Source organism: Quercus lobata, chromosome 7, assembly GCF_001633185.2.
Source record: "Quercus lobata isolate SW786 chromosome 7, ValleyOak3.0 Primary Assembly, whole genome shotgun sequence".
NCBI classification, from domain to species: domain Eukaryota; kingdom Viridiplantae; phylum Streptophyta; class Magnoliopsida; order Fagales; family Fagaceae; genus Quercus; species Quercus lobata.
This window is the reverse complement of record NC_044910.1, coordinates 18,969,678-18,988,991: the sequence shown is the minus strand read 5'-3', so window position 1 is coordinate 18,988,991 and position 19,314 is coordinate 18,969,678. Positions and strand designations below refer to the sequence as shown.

The 19,314-nt window shown below is 32.4% G+C and overlaps 1 protein-coding gene across 2 annotated transcripts; it reads left to right on the top strand.

Annotated features, from left to right (window-relative positions):
- Positions 1–11,252: 11,252 nt before the first annotated feature.
- Positions 11,253–18,841, top strand: LOC115952663 (binding partner of ACD11 1). Of its 2 annotated transcripts, none has more exons than XM_031069853.1 (8): positions 11,253–11,420; positions 11,512–11,615; positions 11,800–11,881; positions 15,051–15,122; positions 15,197–15,259; positions 15,981–16,321; positions 17,352–17,475; positions 18,519–18,841. In XM_031069853.1, exons 1-8 carry the CDS (start codon positions 11,415–11,417, stop codon positions 18,537–18,539), a joined length of 813 nt encoding a protein of 270 aa, XP_030925713.1. In that variant the 5' UTR covers positions 11,253–11,414; the 3' UTR covers positions 18,540–18,841. The 2 variants fall into 2 exon arrangements, with proteins under 2 accessions (XP_030925713.1, XP_030925712.1); XM_031069852.1 differs by having other exon boundaries at positions 15,978–16,321.
- Positions 18,842–19,314: the final 473 nt, after the last annotated feature.

Genomic DNA, 19,314 nt, shown 5'->3' with positions numbered 1-19,314 from the left:
TCTATTCCTCTTCTTTGGAAATTCTTTATTTGCTCATCAGGATTCTCTTTGTATGCCATATATGGTTGGAAAAATCTATCTTTCTAGTTCTAGAAAAAAAAAATGGATTGTGATTTCAAGCTTTATACAATGAGATATTTGTGATTTACTAAGCAAATGCCAATCTGTTAGAAAGTTGTGATATTTCATGTTCTTATTTCAAATACTTCCAAGATATCGAAGGAACACCAATGGTGTTGATATACAATCTGAACTTATTGAGTTAAGGAAATCTTATGAAGTTCTCCATCAAAAGATGATTAAATTCTTAATTGGATTCAAACATCTCCAATTCAAAGTCATAGGAGTAAGCGAGCAAAGTTTTGCAAGGAATATGATTCCAATGATTACCAATCAACATTTTCAAATTCTGTTTTGAAACTACTATTATGAGTCCATACTCCATGGATTCTTTTGTTTCAAACATATTTGTAGATGGTAAAGAGTGCTCCAAAGAAGATACTATTGTAGATTGGAATTCTCCACCAATCTTGGACAAGTACCATTCTGAAGATTGTGAATTGGGCAGGAGTAGTCAAGTTGTGGGAGATTTTTATGAGACATTCTTTGTTCAAATACAAATAACTGTTGATTTTACAGAAGAGATTTATTTAGAGGTAAGATTAATTCCTCTAGCCATAGAAGAATTGGGTGTAAAGATTGTATCTCTTAAGGAGCGAAATCCACATGTTGTTTTTCTTGGATTTGACAAGTATTTATTTCCATATGGTAAACTTGATGTTGATTTTGGTCCATCTATAGAAGTTAAGGTGATGTTTGGATGAAGAGAGTTTTGAGTGATATCATCCTGTTTTCATAACTCATGATCCAAAACTGGTGGGGCCCACGGAAGAGCACTTGTTTGGACTCCATGACTCATGATTCATGACTCAGTTTCCATCACTCAATTCTCTGATTTTTGAGTTATGAGTTATGGGAACTTAAAACACATTTTAGCTGTTTTTAGTTTCCATAACTCATAACTCAATGGCATTTTTGTAATTAAACACACATGGAGGGACCTACAGTCACACCTTTTGACCTTTGACTCTTTTTTTTTTATTCCTTTCTTCTCCTGGGTTCGGTCTTCTTCTTCTTCCTTTTTTTTTTTTTTTTTTTTCGGTCTTTCGTCTTTTAGTTTTCCTCTCTTTTTTTTTTTCACTGGGTTCGGTGAGTTTGGGTACTGGGGGTTGAAGGGAAAAAAAAAAAAAAAAGGTAAAAGCTGCACAAGGTACAGGTATGAGGCCCACAAATAGTTGAAAAATATTGAGTAATGACAAGTGAGTGATGGTGTCAAACGGGGTGAGGTGTTTTAAGTGATGAGTGATGGGTGATGAAAACTGAGTGATAAGTGACCATTTTTTTAAACCAAACAAGGCCTAAAGCTCCTTATCCGGGAAAGATGCGTGATTTTATTTTTGAAGCTTATGTACAACGTAAAGTAATTCAAATGGGTTCAACACACACAAGGATAAGGCCACAACAATTTTGTAAAGATGGAAATCTTGGATCAAAGGGTGAGTATGCTGATTTGTTTGTAGCATTGGCTTCATGTGCTACACTTTGCCAAAACAAATTACAAATTGAAATTCGTTCAACAATGTTTATCATGAGCAAGAAAAGAATAATTAGTAGCATGTTGGTTTCACCTGTATTGATGAAGATAAAAGGATGGAAAGGAAAGATTGGTCATCCAAAAGAGCAAGGGAAGGATATGAAGTTGAACTCAAGGGAAGGATTTGAAGTTGATCTTGAGGTTGAGTTTTTGTACAAGAAGTGGAGTTTAATGCAAGTGTTTGTTGAATGCGTATAATTTAAAATATTCGTTGAAAATTTGTGTATATTGAATGTGCAAAATTGTGTACGTTATTAAAAAAATTACATGCTTTGAATGTACAAAATTATGTAAATTCTTTAAGCAATAGTGTTCATTGAAAGCCCATAATTTTCAACATTTTTTTAAAAAATTGTATAACTTGAACGTGAAATTTTTTTATCTTTCTTTGAAAAGTTTCGTACTTTGAACATACATAAATATATAAATTCTTTGTGAAATAGTGTTCGTTAAATGTGCATAATTTAAAACATTCTTAGAAAATTTGTGTATATTGAATTTACAAGTTTTTGGACATTTGTTGAAATATTTGTGTACGTTGAATATATGGTAAAATATGCATTCTTTGAAAAATTTCGTAGGTTGAAAGTGTAGAATTGTGTACATTATTTGAAAAATAGCATGCTTCAAACATAAATAATTATGTAACTTCTTTGAGTAATAGTATTCATTCAATGCGCAAAATTTAATACATTCTTTGAAAAATCGAATACGTTAAACATGTAGAATTCTGTACGTTTTTTGAAAAATTGTGTACTTTGAACGTACAAAATTATAATTTTTTTTTTGAGTAATAGTGTTTGTTGAATGCACATAATTATCAACATTCTTTAAATAATTGTGTATGGTGAACAAGTAGAATTTTGAGAGTTCTTTGAAATATTGCTTACTTTAAACGTACAAAAAAATGAAAATTCTTTGAGTAATATCGTTCGTTGATTGCGAAGAATTTAAAACATTCTTTGAAAAAATGTGTATGTTGAATGTGCAGAATTATGTACAAAATTATTTAAATTCTTAGAAATATCAAGTTTGTTGAATGCACAGAATATTTAACATTTTTTGAAAAATTGTGTACCTTGAACGTGTAGAATTGTGTACATTTTACGAAAAATTGCGTACTTCAAACATACAAAATTATGTAAATTCTTTGAGTAACAATGTTCATTGAATGAGCAGAATTTTCAACATTATTTGCAAAATTGTATATGTTGAATAGGCGAAAGTTTAAATGTTCTTTAAAAAAATGCATACTTCAAACGTACAAAATATTGTAAATTCTTTGGATAATAATGTTTGTTGAATGCGCAGAATTTCCAACATTTTTTTTTAAAATTGTGTGCAATAAACATGCATAATTGTGTACGTTTTGCAAAAAATGTGTACTTCAAATATAAACAATTATGTAAATTCTTTGAGTATTAGTGTTCGTAGAATGCACAGAATTTAAAATATTTTTTGAAAAAATATGTACGCTGAACGTGTAGAATTGTGTATGCTTTTCGAGAAATTGCGTACTTCAAACATACAAAATTATATAAATTATTTGATTACTAATGTTCATTGAATGCGAAGAATTTTACATATATTTAGAAAATTTGTGTACATTGAAAGTGCGGAATTTTGAGTGTTCTTCAAAAAATTAAGGTTATGTTTGGTAATAGTTTTTGTTTTTTATTTTCAAAAACTTTTTTTGGGAATATAAAGAAAAATAAATTCTCTTGTATTTTTGAAATCAAAAACATGTTTTGTAAGTTGAAATTAAAAAAATAGTTTTTTGAAGAAAAAAAATAGAAAATACTAAAATATGTTGTAACTAGGATTTGAACTCTAATGCTAACTTATTAAATGAGATAGATTCATCAAATTATATGTGTGTTTTCATTGACTTTTGAAAATTAGAAACTGAAAACAGCTTTTGCATATTTTTAGTTTCCTTTACAAATTGAGTTTTGAGAACAGTTTTTGTTTTCTGTCCATTTTGGGTTGCCAAACAAGTTTTTTAGTCTCAAAAATAGAAAATTGTTTTTGGAAACAAAAAATAAGGAGAAAAAATAGTTGCCAAGCATACCTTAAGTATTTCAAACATACAAAATAATGTAAATTCTTTGAGTGACAATGTTCATTGAATGCGCAGAAATTTTAACATTTTTTGAAAAATTGTGTACGTTGAAAGTGTAGAGTTTTGATCATTTTTTTTAAAAAAAATTTGCGAACTTTGAACGTACAAAAGTATATAAATTCTATGAGTAATAGTGTTCTTTGAATGTGCAGAATTTTCAACATTTTTTGAAAAATTGGGTATGTAGTAAATGTGTGGAATTTTGATTGTTCTTCTAAATTTATGTACTTTGAACATACAAAATTATGCAAATTCTTTGAATAATAATTTTCGTTGAATGCATAGAATTCAAAACATTTTTTCAAAAATTATGTTCATTGAATGCACAGAATTCCGTACGTTTTTTGAAAAATTGCGTATTTCAAATGTACAAAATTATGTAAATTCTTTGAATAATAATGTTCGTTGATTTCGTAGAATTTTAATTATTTTTTGAAAAATTGTATACATTGAACGTTATGATTTTTTTACATTTTCAAAAAATCGTGTACTTTGAATATAGAGAAAATTATGTAAATTCTTTTTGATATAGTGTTCGTTGTATGTGTAGAATTCAAACTTTTTTTGAAAAATTGTTTACGTTGAACAAGCAAAATTTTGAGCGCACTTCAAAAAATTGCATATTTCGGACGTATAAAATTATGTAAATTCTCTTTGAGTAATAATATTCGTTAAATGCATAGAATTTTCAACATTTTTTGAAAAATTCTATATGTTGAACATGCAAAATTTTGAGCGTTCTTCTAAAAATTGAGTACTTTGAATGTACAAAATAATGCAAATTCTTTGTGTGATAGTGTTCGTTGAATGCGTAGAATTTTTAATGTTTTTCAAAAATTGTGTACGTTTAATATGCTGAATTTTGATTTCTTCATAAAATTGCATAATTCGAATGTAAAAAATTATGTAAATTCTTTAAGCATAATGTTCCTTGAATGTGTGGAATTTTCAACATTTTTTGAAAAATTGTGTACATTGGAAGCTCGGAATTTTGAGTGTTCTTCTGAAAATTACGTACTTTGAAAATATAAACAAAAACATGGGGTGCAAGAGAGTTTTTATGGAAAGACCATTGGTGAATATATATAGGTTTTGAAATTTTGATAATAGATTTTTTAATTGGAGCGAAATTTAAATTTCTAAAAGTTAGATACATGTTGCATAGTTGTTAAAATACTATTGTTACTTTATCTAAAGAAATTGATAAGAACAAATAAGTTGTCTCTATCATCTGAAATTTAGATGCATGTTGTATGTTTTGTTAAAACACTTATTGTTATTTTATCTAAAGAAATTAATAAAAACAAATACGTTGTTGTCTCAATCTAAAAATTTGTTTTTATCCAAAATATTGCCATAATTTAGTAAAATCAATTGACGCAACCACAGCTTCTAAGCCCAACTTTTATTATATAGCATGATATGATATGATATCTCCTCTTTCTCTCTCTTCAACTATGACCATTGAAAACAAATAATAAAGAAATAATGAAGAAAAAAAGTAAATAAAGAGATCTGTGGTTCAACTTCCGCCTATACCAAAAATCGATTAGTGTCTTAGTTTAATAATAGAACTATTATCACGAGTGGACGTCATAGGTTGAAACTCTCTCAAAAAAATTTGGGTGTATTGTAAAGTGGGTTATTCAATTAGTAGTTACGCATAATATACATGTAAAATACACGTATGTACGTAATTTTGGGAAAAAAAAAAAAATCCTGTTTCCCGTTAGCTTTCTAATTGTACAGAAGTATGTGTCTTTTCGCATCTAATAGCATGAGCATTGGGGTGTAAAAACCTCCTAGTTGCTATTTTAGCAACCAACAAGGCCAAATTGCCCCACATTCGATGGTGTGCTTTTATTTTTTGTTACCAATTGTTCACAAGGATGTAAAACAAAAATATGACTTTAATTAGGAAAGAGAAATAAAAAGGCATTGAGAGGGAAGAGAAGAGAGAGAAACCAAATTTTTTATATTATTTTAATGAGTTGTATCTAAAAATAGAAACTAGAATATTGGATGAGTTATAAAATGGAATGGTAAAATATTTAAAGTAGTTTTTTTTTTATTTATTTTTTTTTAATTGTGAGTAAAATATAAAGTAGGTTTTAAAGATGTAAATAGACTTTTTTTTTTTTTTTTTTTTTTGTGGCATCTCCAGATGCTAGTGCTCTAAAAGTTTAATTTGCGCTTCAATTAGCTAATTACATTATGCCAGTTAGATATGAGTTTGTAGGATAAAAAAAAATTGTTGTCTTTCATGGTAATAAAGACTAAACAGTAAACACACTTTAATTGCCCTATAGCTAAAAAACTCTAGAAGATAGGGTACCGTTTGGTATGGGTGTTTCAGAACTGCTGTTTGTTGTTTAAATTAGGGCTGTCTAGACCCAACCGGAGCCCGAAAACCTAGGAAAACCGCCCGACGCCGACCCGAACCGAAGGTCCACTCAGCTGGCGGCAGTTTTCCATTCGCAAGAACCGACACCGATGGGTCGAGTGGCGGGTTTTCTTCTCCAAAACCTGAGCAACCCGAACCCAACTGGAGCTATTGAAAAATCTGGCCAAATCCTGCAAAAACAAGCCAGATTCAGCTAGATCTAGTGGGATTTAGCCAGATCCGACCAAATCCCAACAATTTTTAGCAAAAAGATTCAGATTTTGGCGAAAAATGTAGATTTCGGCGACATTTTCCAGATTCTAGTGACTTTTTTTTTTTTTTTTTTTTTTTTTCTCTTCAGATTTCAATGACTTTTTTAAATTTTTTTTTTTTTTTTTTTAAATTCCGGTGACTGACCGAACTGACCTACGCTCACCCCTCACTCGAAACCAACTTGACAAATTTTTCCGACGATCGGTTTCAAGTTCTCCGCTCTCTACCTGATGCTGATGGGTCGAGTTCAGGTTGGGTCCAAAACCAACCCAGCTTGACCCGTGGATAGCCTTAGTTTAAATGCCGAAACACGTGGGCCTTACACTAAGTTCTATGTTTGGTAAGGTGTGTTGTTTAAATGGTGTTTGAGTTATGTTGTCACAAACATGTTACCGTTTGGTTGAAATACATTAGGCCCACCTAAAGTGACTACACCTCAATGTCTCTTCTCCCCCACGCCATCTGTCCTTTCTGAGTCTCTACCCTCTCATTCTTCCCGAAGCTCACTTCTTTTCTCCCTCTTCCACAACGGCAATCCAATCACCATTGAGTAGCTAACCCTTCATTAATCCCACCCACCCACCCGTGTCCTTCATTACTTATCTCCAACGACCACCTGAAAGCTATCATAAATCCGAAATCAAAGTTACCAAACCCCAAATTCACCAAAATTAATCCGAAATTCATACGGCTTGATTCATCTCCTTAGCCACCGTATTTACTCAGCCAATCCAGCCATGCCTTAATCACTATTTTGGGCAAGATTTTTTCAAACAAGTATCAGACTTATCTCAAATCAAATTAAGCTCCCTTACACAGCGCATCTACCATTGCCACGGTATATTATGGAGTATGCAGACACAACGTCTTCCTCCTCAGTCATTCCACCATATTCATCCTCCTCCAATGCAGTCCCTTCACCTACGGTAAGAGTTTAATTTTGTAGTTCAATTTCAATGTTGAATTTTGTTGTTGCATTTATTCTTAGTTGCTGTTGAACAATCCTTCATCCATGGTGTTCACATTTCTTCACAATTACTATTGATTTTTGCTCTTGATTTTGGATATGATTTCCTCCATGCCCATCTAACTAAAGCTAAGTATGGTTTTGAAAATGGGCTTTTTGAAGCACAATAGGGTTTAGGAAAATGGGCTTTTCAGAAATCATTTATAAAGGTCTAAAGTGTATATTTGATTTCATATAAATCATTTATAATTGTGAATTTTGTTTTGTTTCCCCCATGTTGTATGTTACTTGTCTTCACTACAATCTTTTTTATATATACTTGTAATAACTTGTTTGAGTTAATTGATAAATGTGTTGCTCTAGCTGTATCTGAACTTAATACATAATGCTACAACATGTTTGGTAGTTTTTCTATGCAAAGGACCATTTTCCTATTCAGCAGTTACTAGTATTGGTGAGGATTAGGTTCAAGTATGAGAAATCATAAAAGTAATTTAGGAAATCAGAAACCTTGAATTTATTGGGAGATTATGTATTCTCTGTGTTGCATAATATCCATGTTAGTGGATATTTCTTGGTTAAGTGTGTATCTTTTATTAGATGACTGCATCAACCGATGCTGAGGATTGGAAGTTATGGCCTCCTCCCATTGAGAAGCACTTCATAGATGTTTTGGTTGAAGAAGAAGCCAAAGAGAACATGCCTAGTGGCTAATTTAAAAAAAGGGTTTGGATAGTTGTCTAAAACGAGTTCAATCGATGAGACAGAAAAACCTATCACAAAGATCAATCACGCCAGAAATATTAAAAGTTAAAGCAAAGACACCAAGTTTTTTCCCAGCTAATCAGTTGAACCGGAATGGGATGAGATTCTGTCACTAACACAATCATAGGTAGTGACGTGGCTTGGGCATAGACAACGACGGTGAGTGTTATAGGTTTGCTTTATAATTTCCATGCCGTTGATTCATAGTATTCATATAAATAAATACCATGTGAATAATCTCATATATACCACATCTGGGTAGGCCAACCCTAAGTGCAAAGAGTTTCGTAAAAAGGGGATAGATCACTATGACCTACTAGGACAGTTGTTCAATGTAGGCATTGCAACTGGATTTCTTCAAATTTCCTCCACCCAACCAGCCCCTAACAGCGATGAAGAGCAAGAATGGGATGCCGCTTTCCTAACGCATGGAGTATACATTAATGTCGAACCCAATAATGGAGACGATGTGGAGGAGCTACCCACCCCAATTGCGGGGCAAGGTAGCAAGCATGCTGGAAAGCAGCCATCTTACTCAAAGACCTCAGTAGTGAATAAAAGGAAAGGAGGCTCCATTGAATATATGACCGATGTTATCATGGAGTTCATAAACATGTCAAGGAAAAGGCATAGTAATTAGGATAGCGAGAGTCAAAAGGAAATTGTTGAATCTGCACCAGTGGGTGATAGGTTCTCAATGGACAAAGCCATCACAATTCTTAACAATATTGAAAATGTTGACGATTACACCATGTTCAAGGTCCTTAACGAACTCCATAAGCCTGATAGTAAGGTTGCTTTCATCATGTTGAGGTCGGATAGAAGAAGGGGCTGGATGGATTTAGTAAGTAGTTTAACGTAGGGGACTTGGTTAAGGAAAGGGGGTGAGTTTAGGCCCTTTTTTTGTGGGGTTGCAACTGCTGCTTCTATTCTTACGTAGTATTAGGCTAATTATCACTAGAACCATTTTTTGTTGTATTGGTTGTATGGTTTAGTGGGGTGACATTCTAGTTCGCTAAGGAACAATGATCTTACTATATGTGAACTTATTTTTAATAATAGTAGTACATTCTGGTTGTATACTTGAGCAATCTACTTCCCACTTTCTCATCTTCATGTTTTACAACAAAATAATCTATTTATACGAATCTTCTTCTCTATTTTCATATCCCATAACCCTAAAATTGGTATCTTTTAAAGGTTGAATCCACTGGGGCTCAGTGGTTTCTCCCCATGGAGTGGTTTAAAGCATCTGGGTATCTCACAAAACACCTTTCACTAAATTGACATAGTTTTTCAATTAAAAGTATAAAGAAGGAAAACAACAATCTTGTTACAAAAACCCATTAAGAACTAAGGTCAAAGTGTTCTTCAAACCTAGATTTGCAACAAGCTCGTGGGTTTTCGGTGGTGAAGTGGGACCTTCTTCCCCTGGCTTTGGCGGCAAGCAAACCCTTGGTTGTTGTTGGGTCATGGACTGCTGACAGGAATCAACGAGATCCAACGGAAAGTGAAGCCTAGTTGCAGATCGTTGTCTGTGTCGATGGAGATGAGGAATGCGAAGTAAAGGAAAAAGTTGCGGATCTTCATCTACGTTGTTTGCCTTAGTTGCTACTCATGAAGGAATGAGAAGCTTCAGTGGCAAAAAAGGAAAAAGAAGGCCTCAGAAGCTCCAGACACTTGTCTTCTCTCTTGATATAATAAATTTAAATTTGTACCCGTTGTCTGCTTTTTAAAAAATAAATACACACATACCAAACACACAATTATTTTTCTAACACTAAAATATGTTATTTGAAATATGGTGTCAAACACATTTTTTTGCTTTATGAATACTATAAATACTATAAATACGTGTTTTTCACAACATTTTTTAAACCATATTTTTCACATCATTTTAAATAACGTTATTCAAACTCCTCTACCAAAGGGGCCTAGATTTAAGCTTACTTCAATATATGAGGAAAAAAAAAGCTATCAAAACATTAATTTTTTTTCCATAAAAATTTAATTAAAATAAATTGTTAACCATTATCCTAAAGGTATCCGTTGACATTTTTCATTTTATATTATATGTAGGGTGGTGTGTTATGATATTTGAGAGATAAAAGTAAAACTGTAAAAGTTGATGGATAAAAAAATTAGAAAGGTTAAAAAAGTTTTTGAAAAAATTATCTTATTAACTCACGTTATGTGATAATTTCATTAAGTGATAATTTCATGGTGCAATATGTCTTCCACTCTTTTACCGTTTGCCCTTGAATCTCTTTTATTATCTATTATTATTATATTTATATCCCTTCTTATGAAATTTATTATTGTACAATGTATTTAATTACTTGTAATTTGTTAGTAAGTTTTATATTGATGGAATGAATAGTAAAAGTTTTATTAAAATCAGAATTAATATATTCAAGAAACAAATAGTTAGTGGGTTCAACTAAATAAACCGATAGCAAATATTTAAATAAGATTATTATATTATTTTCATTTAGGTAAAGACCATTTATTTTGAATCTTCGAATAGATACGTAATTCTATTATTATTTCCTTGATGGAAATTAGTGTTATCATTGATTTATTTATTATTATTGAAATAATTTTCTTTATCAAATAGATTATTTCAAATTAAAATTTAGAGAATTTTCTATATGATTGTAATAGGTTGAATTAATGTATTTATCTCCAAAATATTACATGACTAATATTTCTAAATTTTTATGACGAATTGTTAAAATATAAACATATTATAGTTCTTTCTTTGTTTCTGTATTTTTTAGCCAAAATTTTGAAATGTATTTTTTTTTTTATGATGTGAATTTAGCATTTCTCGTTTAAGTCATATACTTAAACGTAACATTTTAGATGGTAAAATAACAATTAGTATGCAAATTCAGATGTAAATGTTAAACTTTAAAACTTTTAGATAAACCGGGGAATTTAATTTAGGAAGCTGGGGGCATTTAAAATTAAATCGAAGTCACCATTTACCAAACATTAAGGAGTACTACTACAAAAGTTTTTCACCAAAAAAAAAAAAAAGGAAAAAAAGAAGAGTAGTACAAAAACATTTGACATTCCCTTCCCCCCACATACACATACACATTACACACACTCTCTCTATCTCTCTCTGGTCCAAGTTGTCAAAACTCACCTCCAACCTGTTCCACCTGTCTCCCTTTGGCAGAGTAGCAGCATCAATCAGCAACAACAACAACAGAGCTTCTTCACACACACACTGTGATCGCCAATGCAGGTCGGTTATGTTATGCTCGTAATTTCAATTTTATTTATTTATTTAAAAAATATATATTTATTTTAATTCTCTCGTTTATAAAAAAAATCAGACGAGAACGGTTCAAGTGAAGCATCTTTCAGATCTAGCTGGTGAGAGAGAGATTCACGAATTCTTTTCATTTTCCGGAGAAATCGAACACATTGAGATCCAACGGTATTTCGTTTTTATTATTTATTTATTTATTTATTTTTAGAAGAAGAAGGAACAACTAAACTATTCCAAATTTATACATCTGTTACTATTTTTGGCTGTTTAGAAAAAAGAAAAAGAAATGTGTGCAATATAAATAATTTGGGTTGCTTTTTTTTTTTTTTTTTTTTTGGGTTTTTGGGTGCAGTGAGTCCTCCGGGAAGCAATCAAAGACAGCATTTGTGACATTCAAAGACCCTAAAGCCCTTGAAATCGCATTATTGTTATCGGTATGCACTGTCTAACTACACAACTCATTGCTTTTATTGTCTTCTTTATTTTCCTCAATGTCTTACTTGTTTTGTTTTGAAAAATTTAGTTCTAATTGAATTTAGAGTTTAGATTGGGTGTACCTGCTTTGTTCATTACTAAGACTTTGGATTTGTTACGATCAGTGCTTTTTTTTACTTTCAGATTTTGTGTGTATATACTTTAAGACAAATTTTGCAAACCAAATGATACCTATAATTAGTTTAAATGGAATCATTAAATGTGCACGATTTTTTTTTGAATAAATTAGTTTTGTGTCATTATTGGATGTTATGTACCATGTATAGTTTAAAATTACCTATAATGACTATGGATTCCATCCAAAAATTTTCATGTATTTCTGTCTGGTACATATTCATATCTTTGTTTGGAGTTGGTATTAATAATTTAGACCTAAGTTTTGTTTGGGGTGATATTGTTACAATGTGTGGACAATTTCTCTAATACGCTTCATGCTTTTCATTATTTTAAGTTTTTAACTGTTAGTAGTGAGTGTCAGTGTGTCACTATCCGATGGGTTTGGTGCAGAATTTGCACAACTTTTAATTTTTTAATTTTTTTGTTTTCTGTTTTTCCTGTTACAATGAGCTTGTGAAAAATATTATTTGTGCAATGAAATGAGCACGAAGGGTATTTGCCATGCTTGGTTGTCGTATTCCCCCTGAGATTCATAGTTAGAACTCAGCACTTGCTATCTTTTGTTGGATGGTATTAAGAAGCTTTAAAAGAGATAGAATCTGCTCCAGGAACGCCTTTTTCTTTTCTGAGAAACACTGCCCTCAGATACTATTTTTTGATTTTGGACCACCCCCGAGTTGTTTTCCCCTAGGGTTATGCCACCTCCTATTTTACTCTCTCTTTAAGTATTTGTTGGGAGGAATTTTTTGGAAGGCAGGACCTTTATTATCTGTTCCCAGATGCACGTCTTTCACAAACCAGTTGTATTTACTATTTAGGAGAATCATTTTAATTGTTCCTATAAAAAAAAAGAATCATTTTAATTGTTGAAATGATTTTGCTTCTAGATTAGGGTATTTAGCCAAGCTGCTAACCAAGTTATTTGTCATAAATTTCCTTTTATTGTAATTGTTGATGGCAATTCTTTTAAAAGCAGTGATACATAAGCAGTAGTTTTCGATGGACATAAGCTATGATTCTGGGAGAAGCTTGTAACTCATTATGCCAGATTACATGCAGAGAATTGAAATAAGCTTTTGGTGTAGGACGTGTTTCTTGGTAACAAGAATAAGAAACAGAACAGAAAATCCCTATGCTTCAACACCTAAAGGGTGCTGGTCAACAAAACCCCTATGCTTCAACACCTAAAGGGTGCTGGTCAACAAAATCCCTATGCTTCAACACCTAAAGGGCGCTTGTCATCACCACCAAGCTTAACTCAAATCAAGAAAATATCCTTATTCCAAAATACATTGCCTCCATAATGTCTGCCTTCTACATAGGCCCCAGATTACAATCAACAATAAATGCAATGTAACCTCCTCAATTATAATAAAAATAGATCTTCAAATGGAAGTCAACTGGTAAAAGAAAAAGAAACAATCTGAAAATGAAATATGAAATTAAGGGTAGTACATCCCCCCATATGGAAAAATCCCTGCCAATGCCGCACCGGCTTTGAGTTTTCCATTCATCCTCCTCATTGTCATCTTAGTTCCTTGTTTGTTGTTGTCATTTGTCTGTGTCCTGCATCATCCTCTACTTTTGTGGTTTGTTGTGTGTGTATGTGAACCAAAGCTAAGATAGTTGGTCCTAAGAAACTTAGCTTTTTGTCAAATAAGCAGTAGTTAAAATTTGATTTTAATCAATTTTAAAGAAAGATTGTTGTTATTTATTATACATCACACTGTCCAATTGTGTGAATAGCATTTCCCAAAATTTCTCTCTTTATGGATGTTTGATTCAAGGTAGTGAAATAGGCATTTTTGTTCTCTAGGAATTGAATTCCACTCTTTGTACTTCCTACTGCTATTATCCTAAATTTTCATCTAGAATATTATTTCCCCCCCTGTTGTGAGGGAAATGAGTGTTGGTTTGTTAACTTAACCCTAACACATAAAATATTATTTATATATAAAAGAATAAGTACAATGATTTTACTTTTGCCCCTAACTTATACCCATAACACTCCCCCTTAAGTTGGAGAGTATATATCATACAATCCTAGCTTGTTACATAATAAACCCAAACCCTTACATAAGGCTTTGGTAAAAATATCAGCAATTTGGACTCGTAGAAACATATGGAGTAGCAATTACACTATCTTCTACTTTCTCCCGATGAATATGACAATCTACTTCTATATGCTTGATTCGCTCATGGAACATAGGATTGGAGGCAATGTGAATAGATTATCACAATGCATGGTCATAGGCACCTTCACAACAAATTTTAATTCCTCAAGTAAATGTTTAACCCACATAAGCTCACATGATGTGTGTGTCTTTGCTCTATTCTCAGCCTTTGCACTAGATCTGGCAACAATAGTCTATTTCTTACTTTTCCAAGTAATTAAGTTTCCTCCCAAAAAGGTGCAATACCCAGTAGTGGATTTTCTATATGAAGGTGATCCTGTCCAATCAGCATCAATATAGGCTTCTACCCGTATGTGACCGTTAGCTTTATACAAAAGACCACGGCCTAGATGTGCTTTAAGATACCTTACAATTCGAATAACTGCCTCCCAAATGTGGAAGATGAGGATTTTTCATATACTGGCTCAAAACACCAACTACAAATGATATTTCTGGGCAAGTAATTGTGAGATAATTTAGTTTACTAATCAGATGACGATATTTCTTAGGATTAGATAATAGCTCCCCCTTGATATTACTACTTTGCCCCTAACTTATACCCATAACACCCCCCTATTCTTATCTCATTCTGAAAATTAAATTAAATAAAGTGATTTAAAATTATGACATCAAATGTTAAGTTCTATTGCTATTCATCATAATTTCAAATTTGGAGCTATTGTTACTCTTTGTTTTGCGATCCAATTCCTAAATAAGTATTGCTTGCTTTAAGGCTTTATTAATTGTTTAGGACAACCCGTATGCACAAATTTAGCATATATCTGGCTGAGTGAAAATTTTGTATTTTGTGTTTCAGGGAGCAACAATAGTGGACCAGATTGTGAGTATAACTCAAGCTGACAACTATGTAGCAAAACGTGAGACACAGGTAAATTCATTGACAAGTTTTTCCAATTACTTTTCTGTCCTAAATTTTATATTCATTTAGCGCAATTCGTGCAGGAAGTAAGGCTGGTGGACGATGCCTTGTGTGTTACTCCTGCTGAAAATGCTTCAACTGTTGAGGTACGGAATAATGTCGCATCTCACTTGCAGTAGTAATAGTGCTAATCAATCTCCAATGTCAAGAGTTCACCTTCAATTTTTCCTCCACTGCAATGTTAAGAGTTCACTCACGGTTTTTAATCCACTGTTGATTTGCTGCACATGCACCTATTTCAAGGGGGTGCAACACTTCTCAGTTGGATAGTGTCAATCAACAGAATGCTGAGGCTAAATTGGCCACCTTGGCTTTTACTAAGTCCATTGCTTGGAAGAAAGATCCCCTTAAACTATCTTTTTTTCTCTCTTACTATTTCTTCTCATTTCTATTTATTTTTTTATTAACCCAAATTTCAAATTTGAGTGATGCCAATTTTTTTTTTAAATGTGATGTGACCATATTTGTGCCTTACTAACTCTTCCCTTCAATACTTTCTCTCTTTTTCTTTTTTGAAGAATTTCTAACTTTTTTTGTTAGAAATATATAATAAATATAATTTATTAGCATGGATATTGATGGACCCTATGCACTGTGTCAGGTTTTTGGAAGTATTAGATATGACTGCCATAGTGGCTCCTGTAATGATTTAGGATTGAATGCTTTTGAAACCTTAAACTATTCTCTAGTCAATAGTCGTTTACTTAAAAAAAAAAAAAAAAAAAAAAAACCATTCTCTAGTCATTTGCTACCTATAATTATTCTCTTGGGATTGAAGGGCTTAGGGTGATCTTTGTCTGTTAGCAGGACAGCTCTAACCTTCCAAACAATGGAAGAATGTATGTGAATAGAGCACAGGATGTAGTTGCAAGTATGCTAGCAAAAGGATCAGCTATTGGACAAGATGCCATGAACAAGGCTAAAGCATTTGATGAGAAGCATCGGTTGACAGCTAGTGCATCAGAGAAGGTTGTTTCCTTTGACAGGAGAGTTAGGCTTACAGAGAAATTAACAGTTGGGATCTCTGTGGTCAATGAAAAAGTCAAGTCCGTCGATCAAAAGCTTCATGTGTCAGATAAAACGATGGCTGCAATATTTGCAGCAGAGAGGAGATTGAATGACACGGGATCAGCTGTTAAAACAAGCAGGTATAAATCTAACTCTTCAAATAAATATCATTTATGTTCTGGGTTGCAATTTCCGGCAGTTCTAGCAATTTAAGCTATTAGCTTGCTGATAAAGAGAGGGGGCAAGCATATTATTGCATCACACTTGCTATGGCTGCCATTTACATAATTTCCATTAATAATGCTAGTGAAAGAACAAGTCCATACATGTCAGTCAATTATGTTAGTGTAACTCATGTCATAGATCCAGCATTCCCTAGATAGCTTGGAAGAAAGATGCTGTAATATTCTTTAAAGAAGTTTCCTTCTAAACTCCTAAAGCATCTTCTTTGATTGCATGAGTTTACAAATGTCTTCCTTTTTCTTCAAAAGAAAGACTTTTCCCTGAAGTTGCGTAGCAAACAATGCTTTTTATTTGTTTGAGCTCATTAAGTTGCATTCTCTAATTCATTCAAGTTCTGGCTTCCAAGTATCATGAATATATATTAACTTTGTGCAGTTTCTTCTCCTTCAGTGTATTTGGACTAGCTTTATGAGTAGTTAGTTTTGTTCCAGTATTGATTTTTCACTTGGAAAAAAAAAAAAAAGGAAAAAAAAGAAAAACAGAAAGAAAATAGATATTTATAGTTGGGTTTGAAACATCAGTGCAAAGCATAGTTCTATTTCTCAGTCTTTCTGACTTGCTAGTTGCCCCTATGGAACCAAAGGTCAAAAAGATTGAGAAAATCTATTCACAACCACTAATAAAGAATTCCTCAAAAAGTTAAGGATTAGTACTCCTTCGTAGAAATTGAATGGATTCAACCTGCTACCTTTATGAGGAAGGTAATAAAAAAAAGAAAGAGGATGATTTATTCTTTCTTTTATAACTTAGGAACCATGTAAAGTCTCATGCATGCTTTTGAATGAGAGAAAAAAAGTATTTATGATAGTATGAAAAAGTCTCAGGCACGACTTTTTGAGTATTTCCATTTTCTTGCAAACTCATTTCTAATTATGATAATAGAATGAAAATAACTTTAGTCATGAACTATTTTTTGGTGCTGGATAGGTATGTTACTGCCGGAGCAGCCTGGTTCAATGGTGCTTTTAGTAAGGTGGCAAAGGCAGGGCATGTTGCAGGTACAAAAACGAGAGAGAAGTTCCATTTGGCGGTGTCAAACTTGACCACAAAGGTAGATTCTTATGCCTTTCTATATTTGCTTAATTATGATAAGTGATTAATGGAATAGTAAGTGAAAATGAAATTATGTTACAGGCATGGATTTAACCTTACCTCATAGGGCCATGAAATCATGGTGTCCTGTATGTTTGACTTGAAAGATATCACCGTCACCTTTTTGTATCCAGTGTTTAAGAAATTTCAGAAAAATGGTGCCTATAAATTTAATTGTAAATCAATTGCAATCTTTGGAAACTTTTTGATTATCATGTTAGGCATATTATGTATCTTTTAAACAAGACATTTGTTCCTATGTCCTATAAAATAGTATATAGTCCTAGTGCTTGTTTTCTCCTCTCCTTTAGGGGTGGAGGGAGAGGGTGGAAAGGAATGTAATGGAAAGAATCTTTTTAGTATATTCCTTCCATTCCCTTGTTTTGGAGGTTAAGTAGGAGGGAAATAGAAAAATTGTTTCTTTCTTTGGAAGTTTATTTAGGAGCGAATAGAATGATAGGACAGAAAATAGAATGATAGGACAGAAAATTCTCACTCCTTTTCGCTCCAAAGCCCAATTTTTCATTCCCCAAAATTGGGAGGAATTGAATGGAGTTTAATAAAAACTCTGATCGAAATGTCCATAACGGCTGTTTATAGTTACAAATTTCCTATACTACCCAATTATTATTGTTTGCCTCAATTTTCCTAGTCGTACTTCATTATTTTTTGTATACCTCAGTTTTTGTAACTGAGTCTTGTTGGCTAGCACAAAATGAGCGCTATACTTTTAATAGTAATATAACAAATAACTTCTTGTTATCAAACAATTATTTTCTGTTCCTTCTCATGGTATTCCTAAACATGAGTACTAACTTCTTCTTCTTCTTTTCTTTTTATTTATTTATTTATTTATTTTTAAACATCCAAAGAAGTTAGTTGAATTCTATTTCATTGCATTCTTTTTTTATTTACTTATTCCATTCATGAATCATAAAAGTCCAAGCATTTAGACTTTGTTACCTGCTAGTTCATCTAGACCCTTCCCTCCCTTAAATGCAGGAACCTCCAATTGCAGCTTAAACCAGGGACTTGGTGTTGAAGACAGTAGTTGGATTTTGATAATGAATGCATTGCCATGTTGCTCTATCACCAATTAAGGTATTGGGATAGTTTTTTTTTTTTTTTTTTTTTTTTGGGGGTGGGGGTGCCGCATTGGAATTTAAGTTGGGTCGCCGGCTTGGTGTAGAGAATGTGTGATGTGTGAGTGTAGTTATGTATTTCAATATTTTTGTATTTGTTATATTCTTTTACAATGACAACATCATTCTCGCTGGGAATGATTATTCTCTTTAATTCGATTTCATCAAGAAGCTTTAACTATCGTTGTAAATTTTGCAATTGTTACATTACTTTAAAGTTAAAAAGAATTAAAACTGTGGCAGAATGTTTCTTTCTTTCTTTTTTTTGCCACTAGACTTCATTTCTCCCTTCTTTTTTTGTTTTTTGGGGTTTTTTATTTTATTTTTATATTTTTTTAACCTTTAGAGTTTCGAACGATCTAGTATTGAAGCTTAAATCTTTAGGACAAGATACAGGTGAAACTTAAAAATCCAAAAGGAGTATGATTGGCACTTTTAATCATCCCCTTTCGCTTCTGATTTCCTTTTCTTCTTTTTCTTTACATTGAAAGTTTTTGTAAGGGAAGTGGAAAAAGAAACAGGATTGAGCCCTAGGGAAATTACCTTAATATGGAACATGGGAAACAAGCTATCTTTGATAGTAGGAAAGTTTTGGAAATGTCAATGGAAGCAAAGGAGCTATGAGAAACGAATTGAAAGTGACAGTAATTGGGTTG

What these genes read in the sequence shown, in the direction of transcription:
- LOC115952663 (XM_031069852.1), top strand. An exon ending in TCAGCTGTTAAAACAAGCAG is followed by an intron (nt 16,322 to 17,351) that starts GTATAAATCTAA and finishes GGTGCTGGATAG; the next exon opens with GTATGTTACTGCCGGAGCAG. An exon ending in TGTCAAACTTGACCACAAAG is followed by an intron (nt 17,476 to 18,518) that starts GTAGATTCTTAT and finishes CCTTAAATGCAG; the next exon opens with GAACCTCCAATTGCAGCTTA.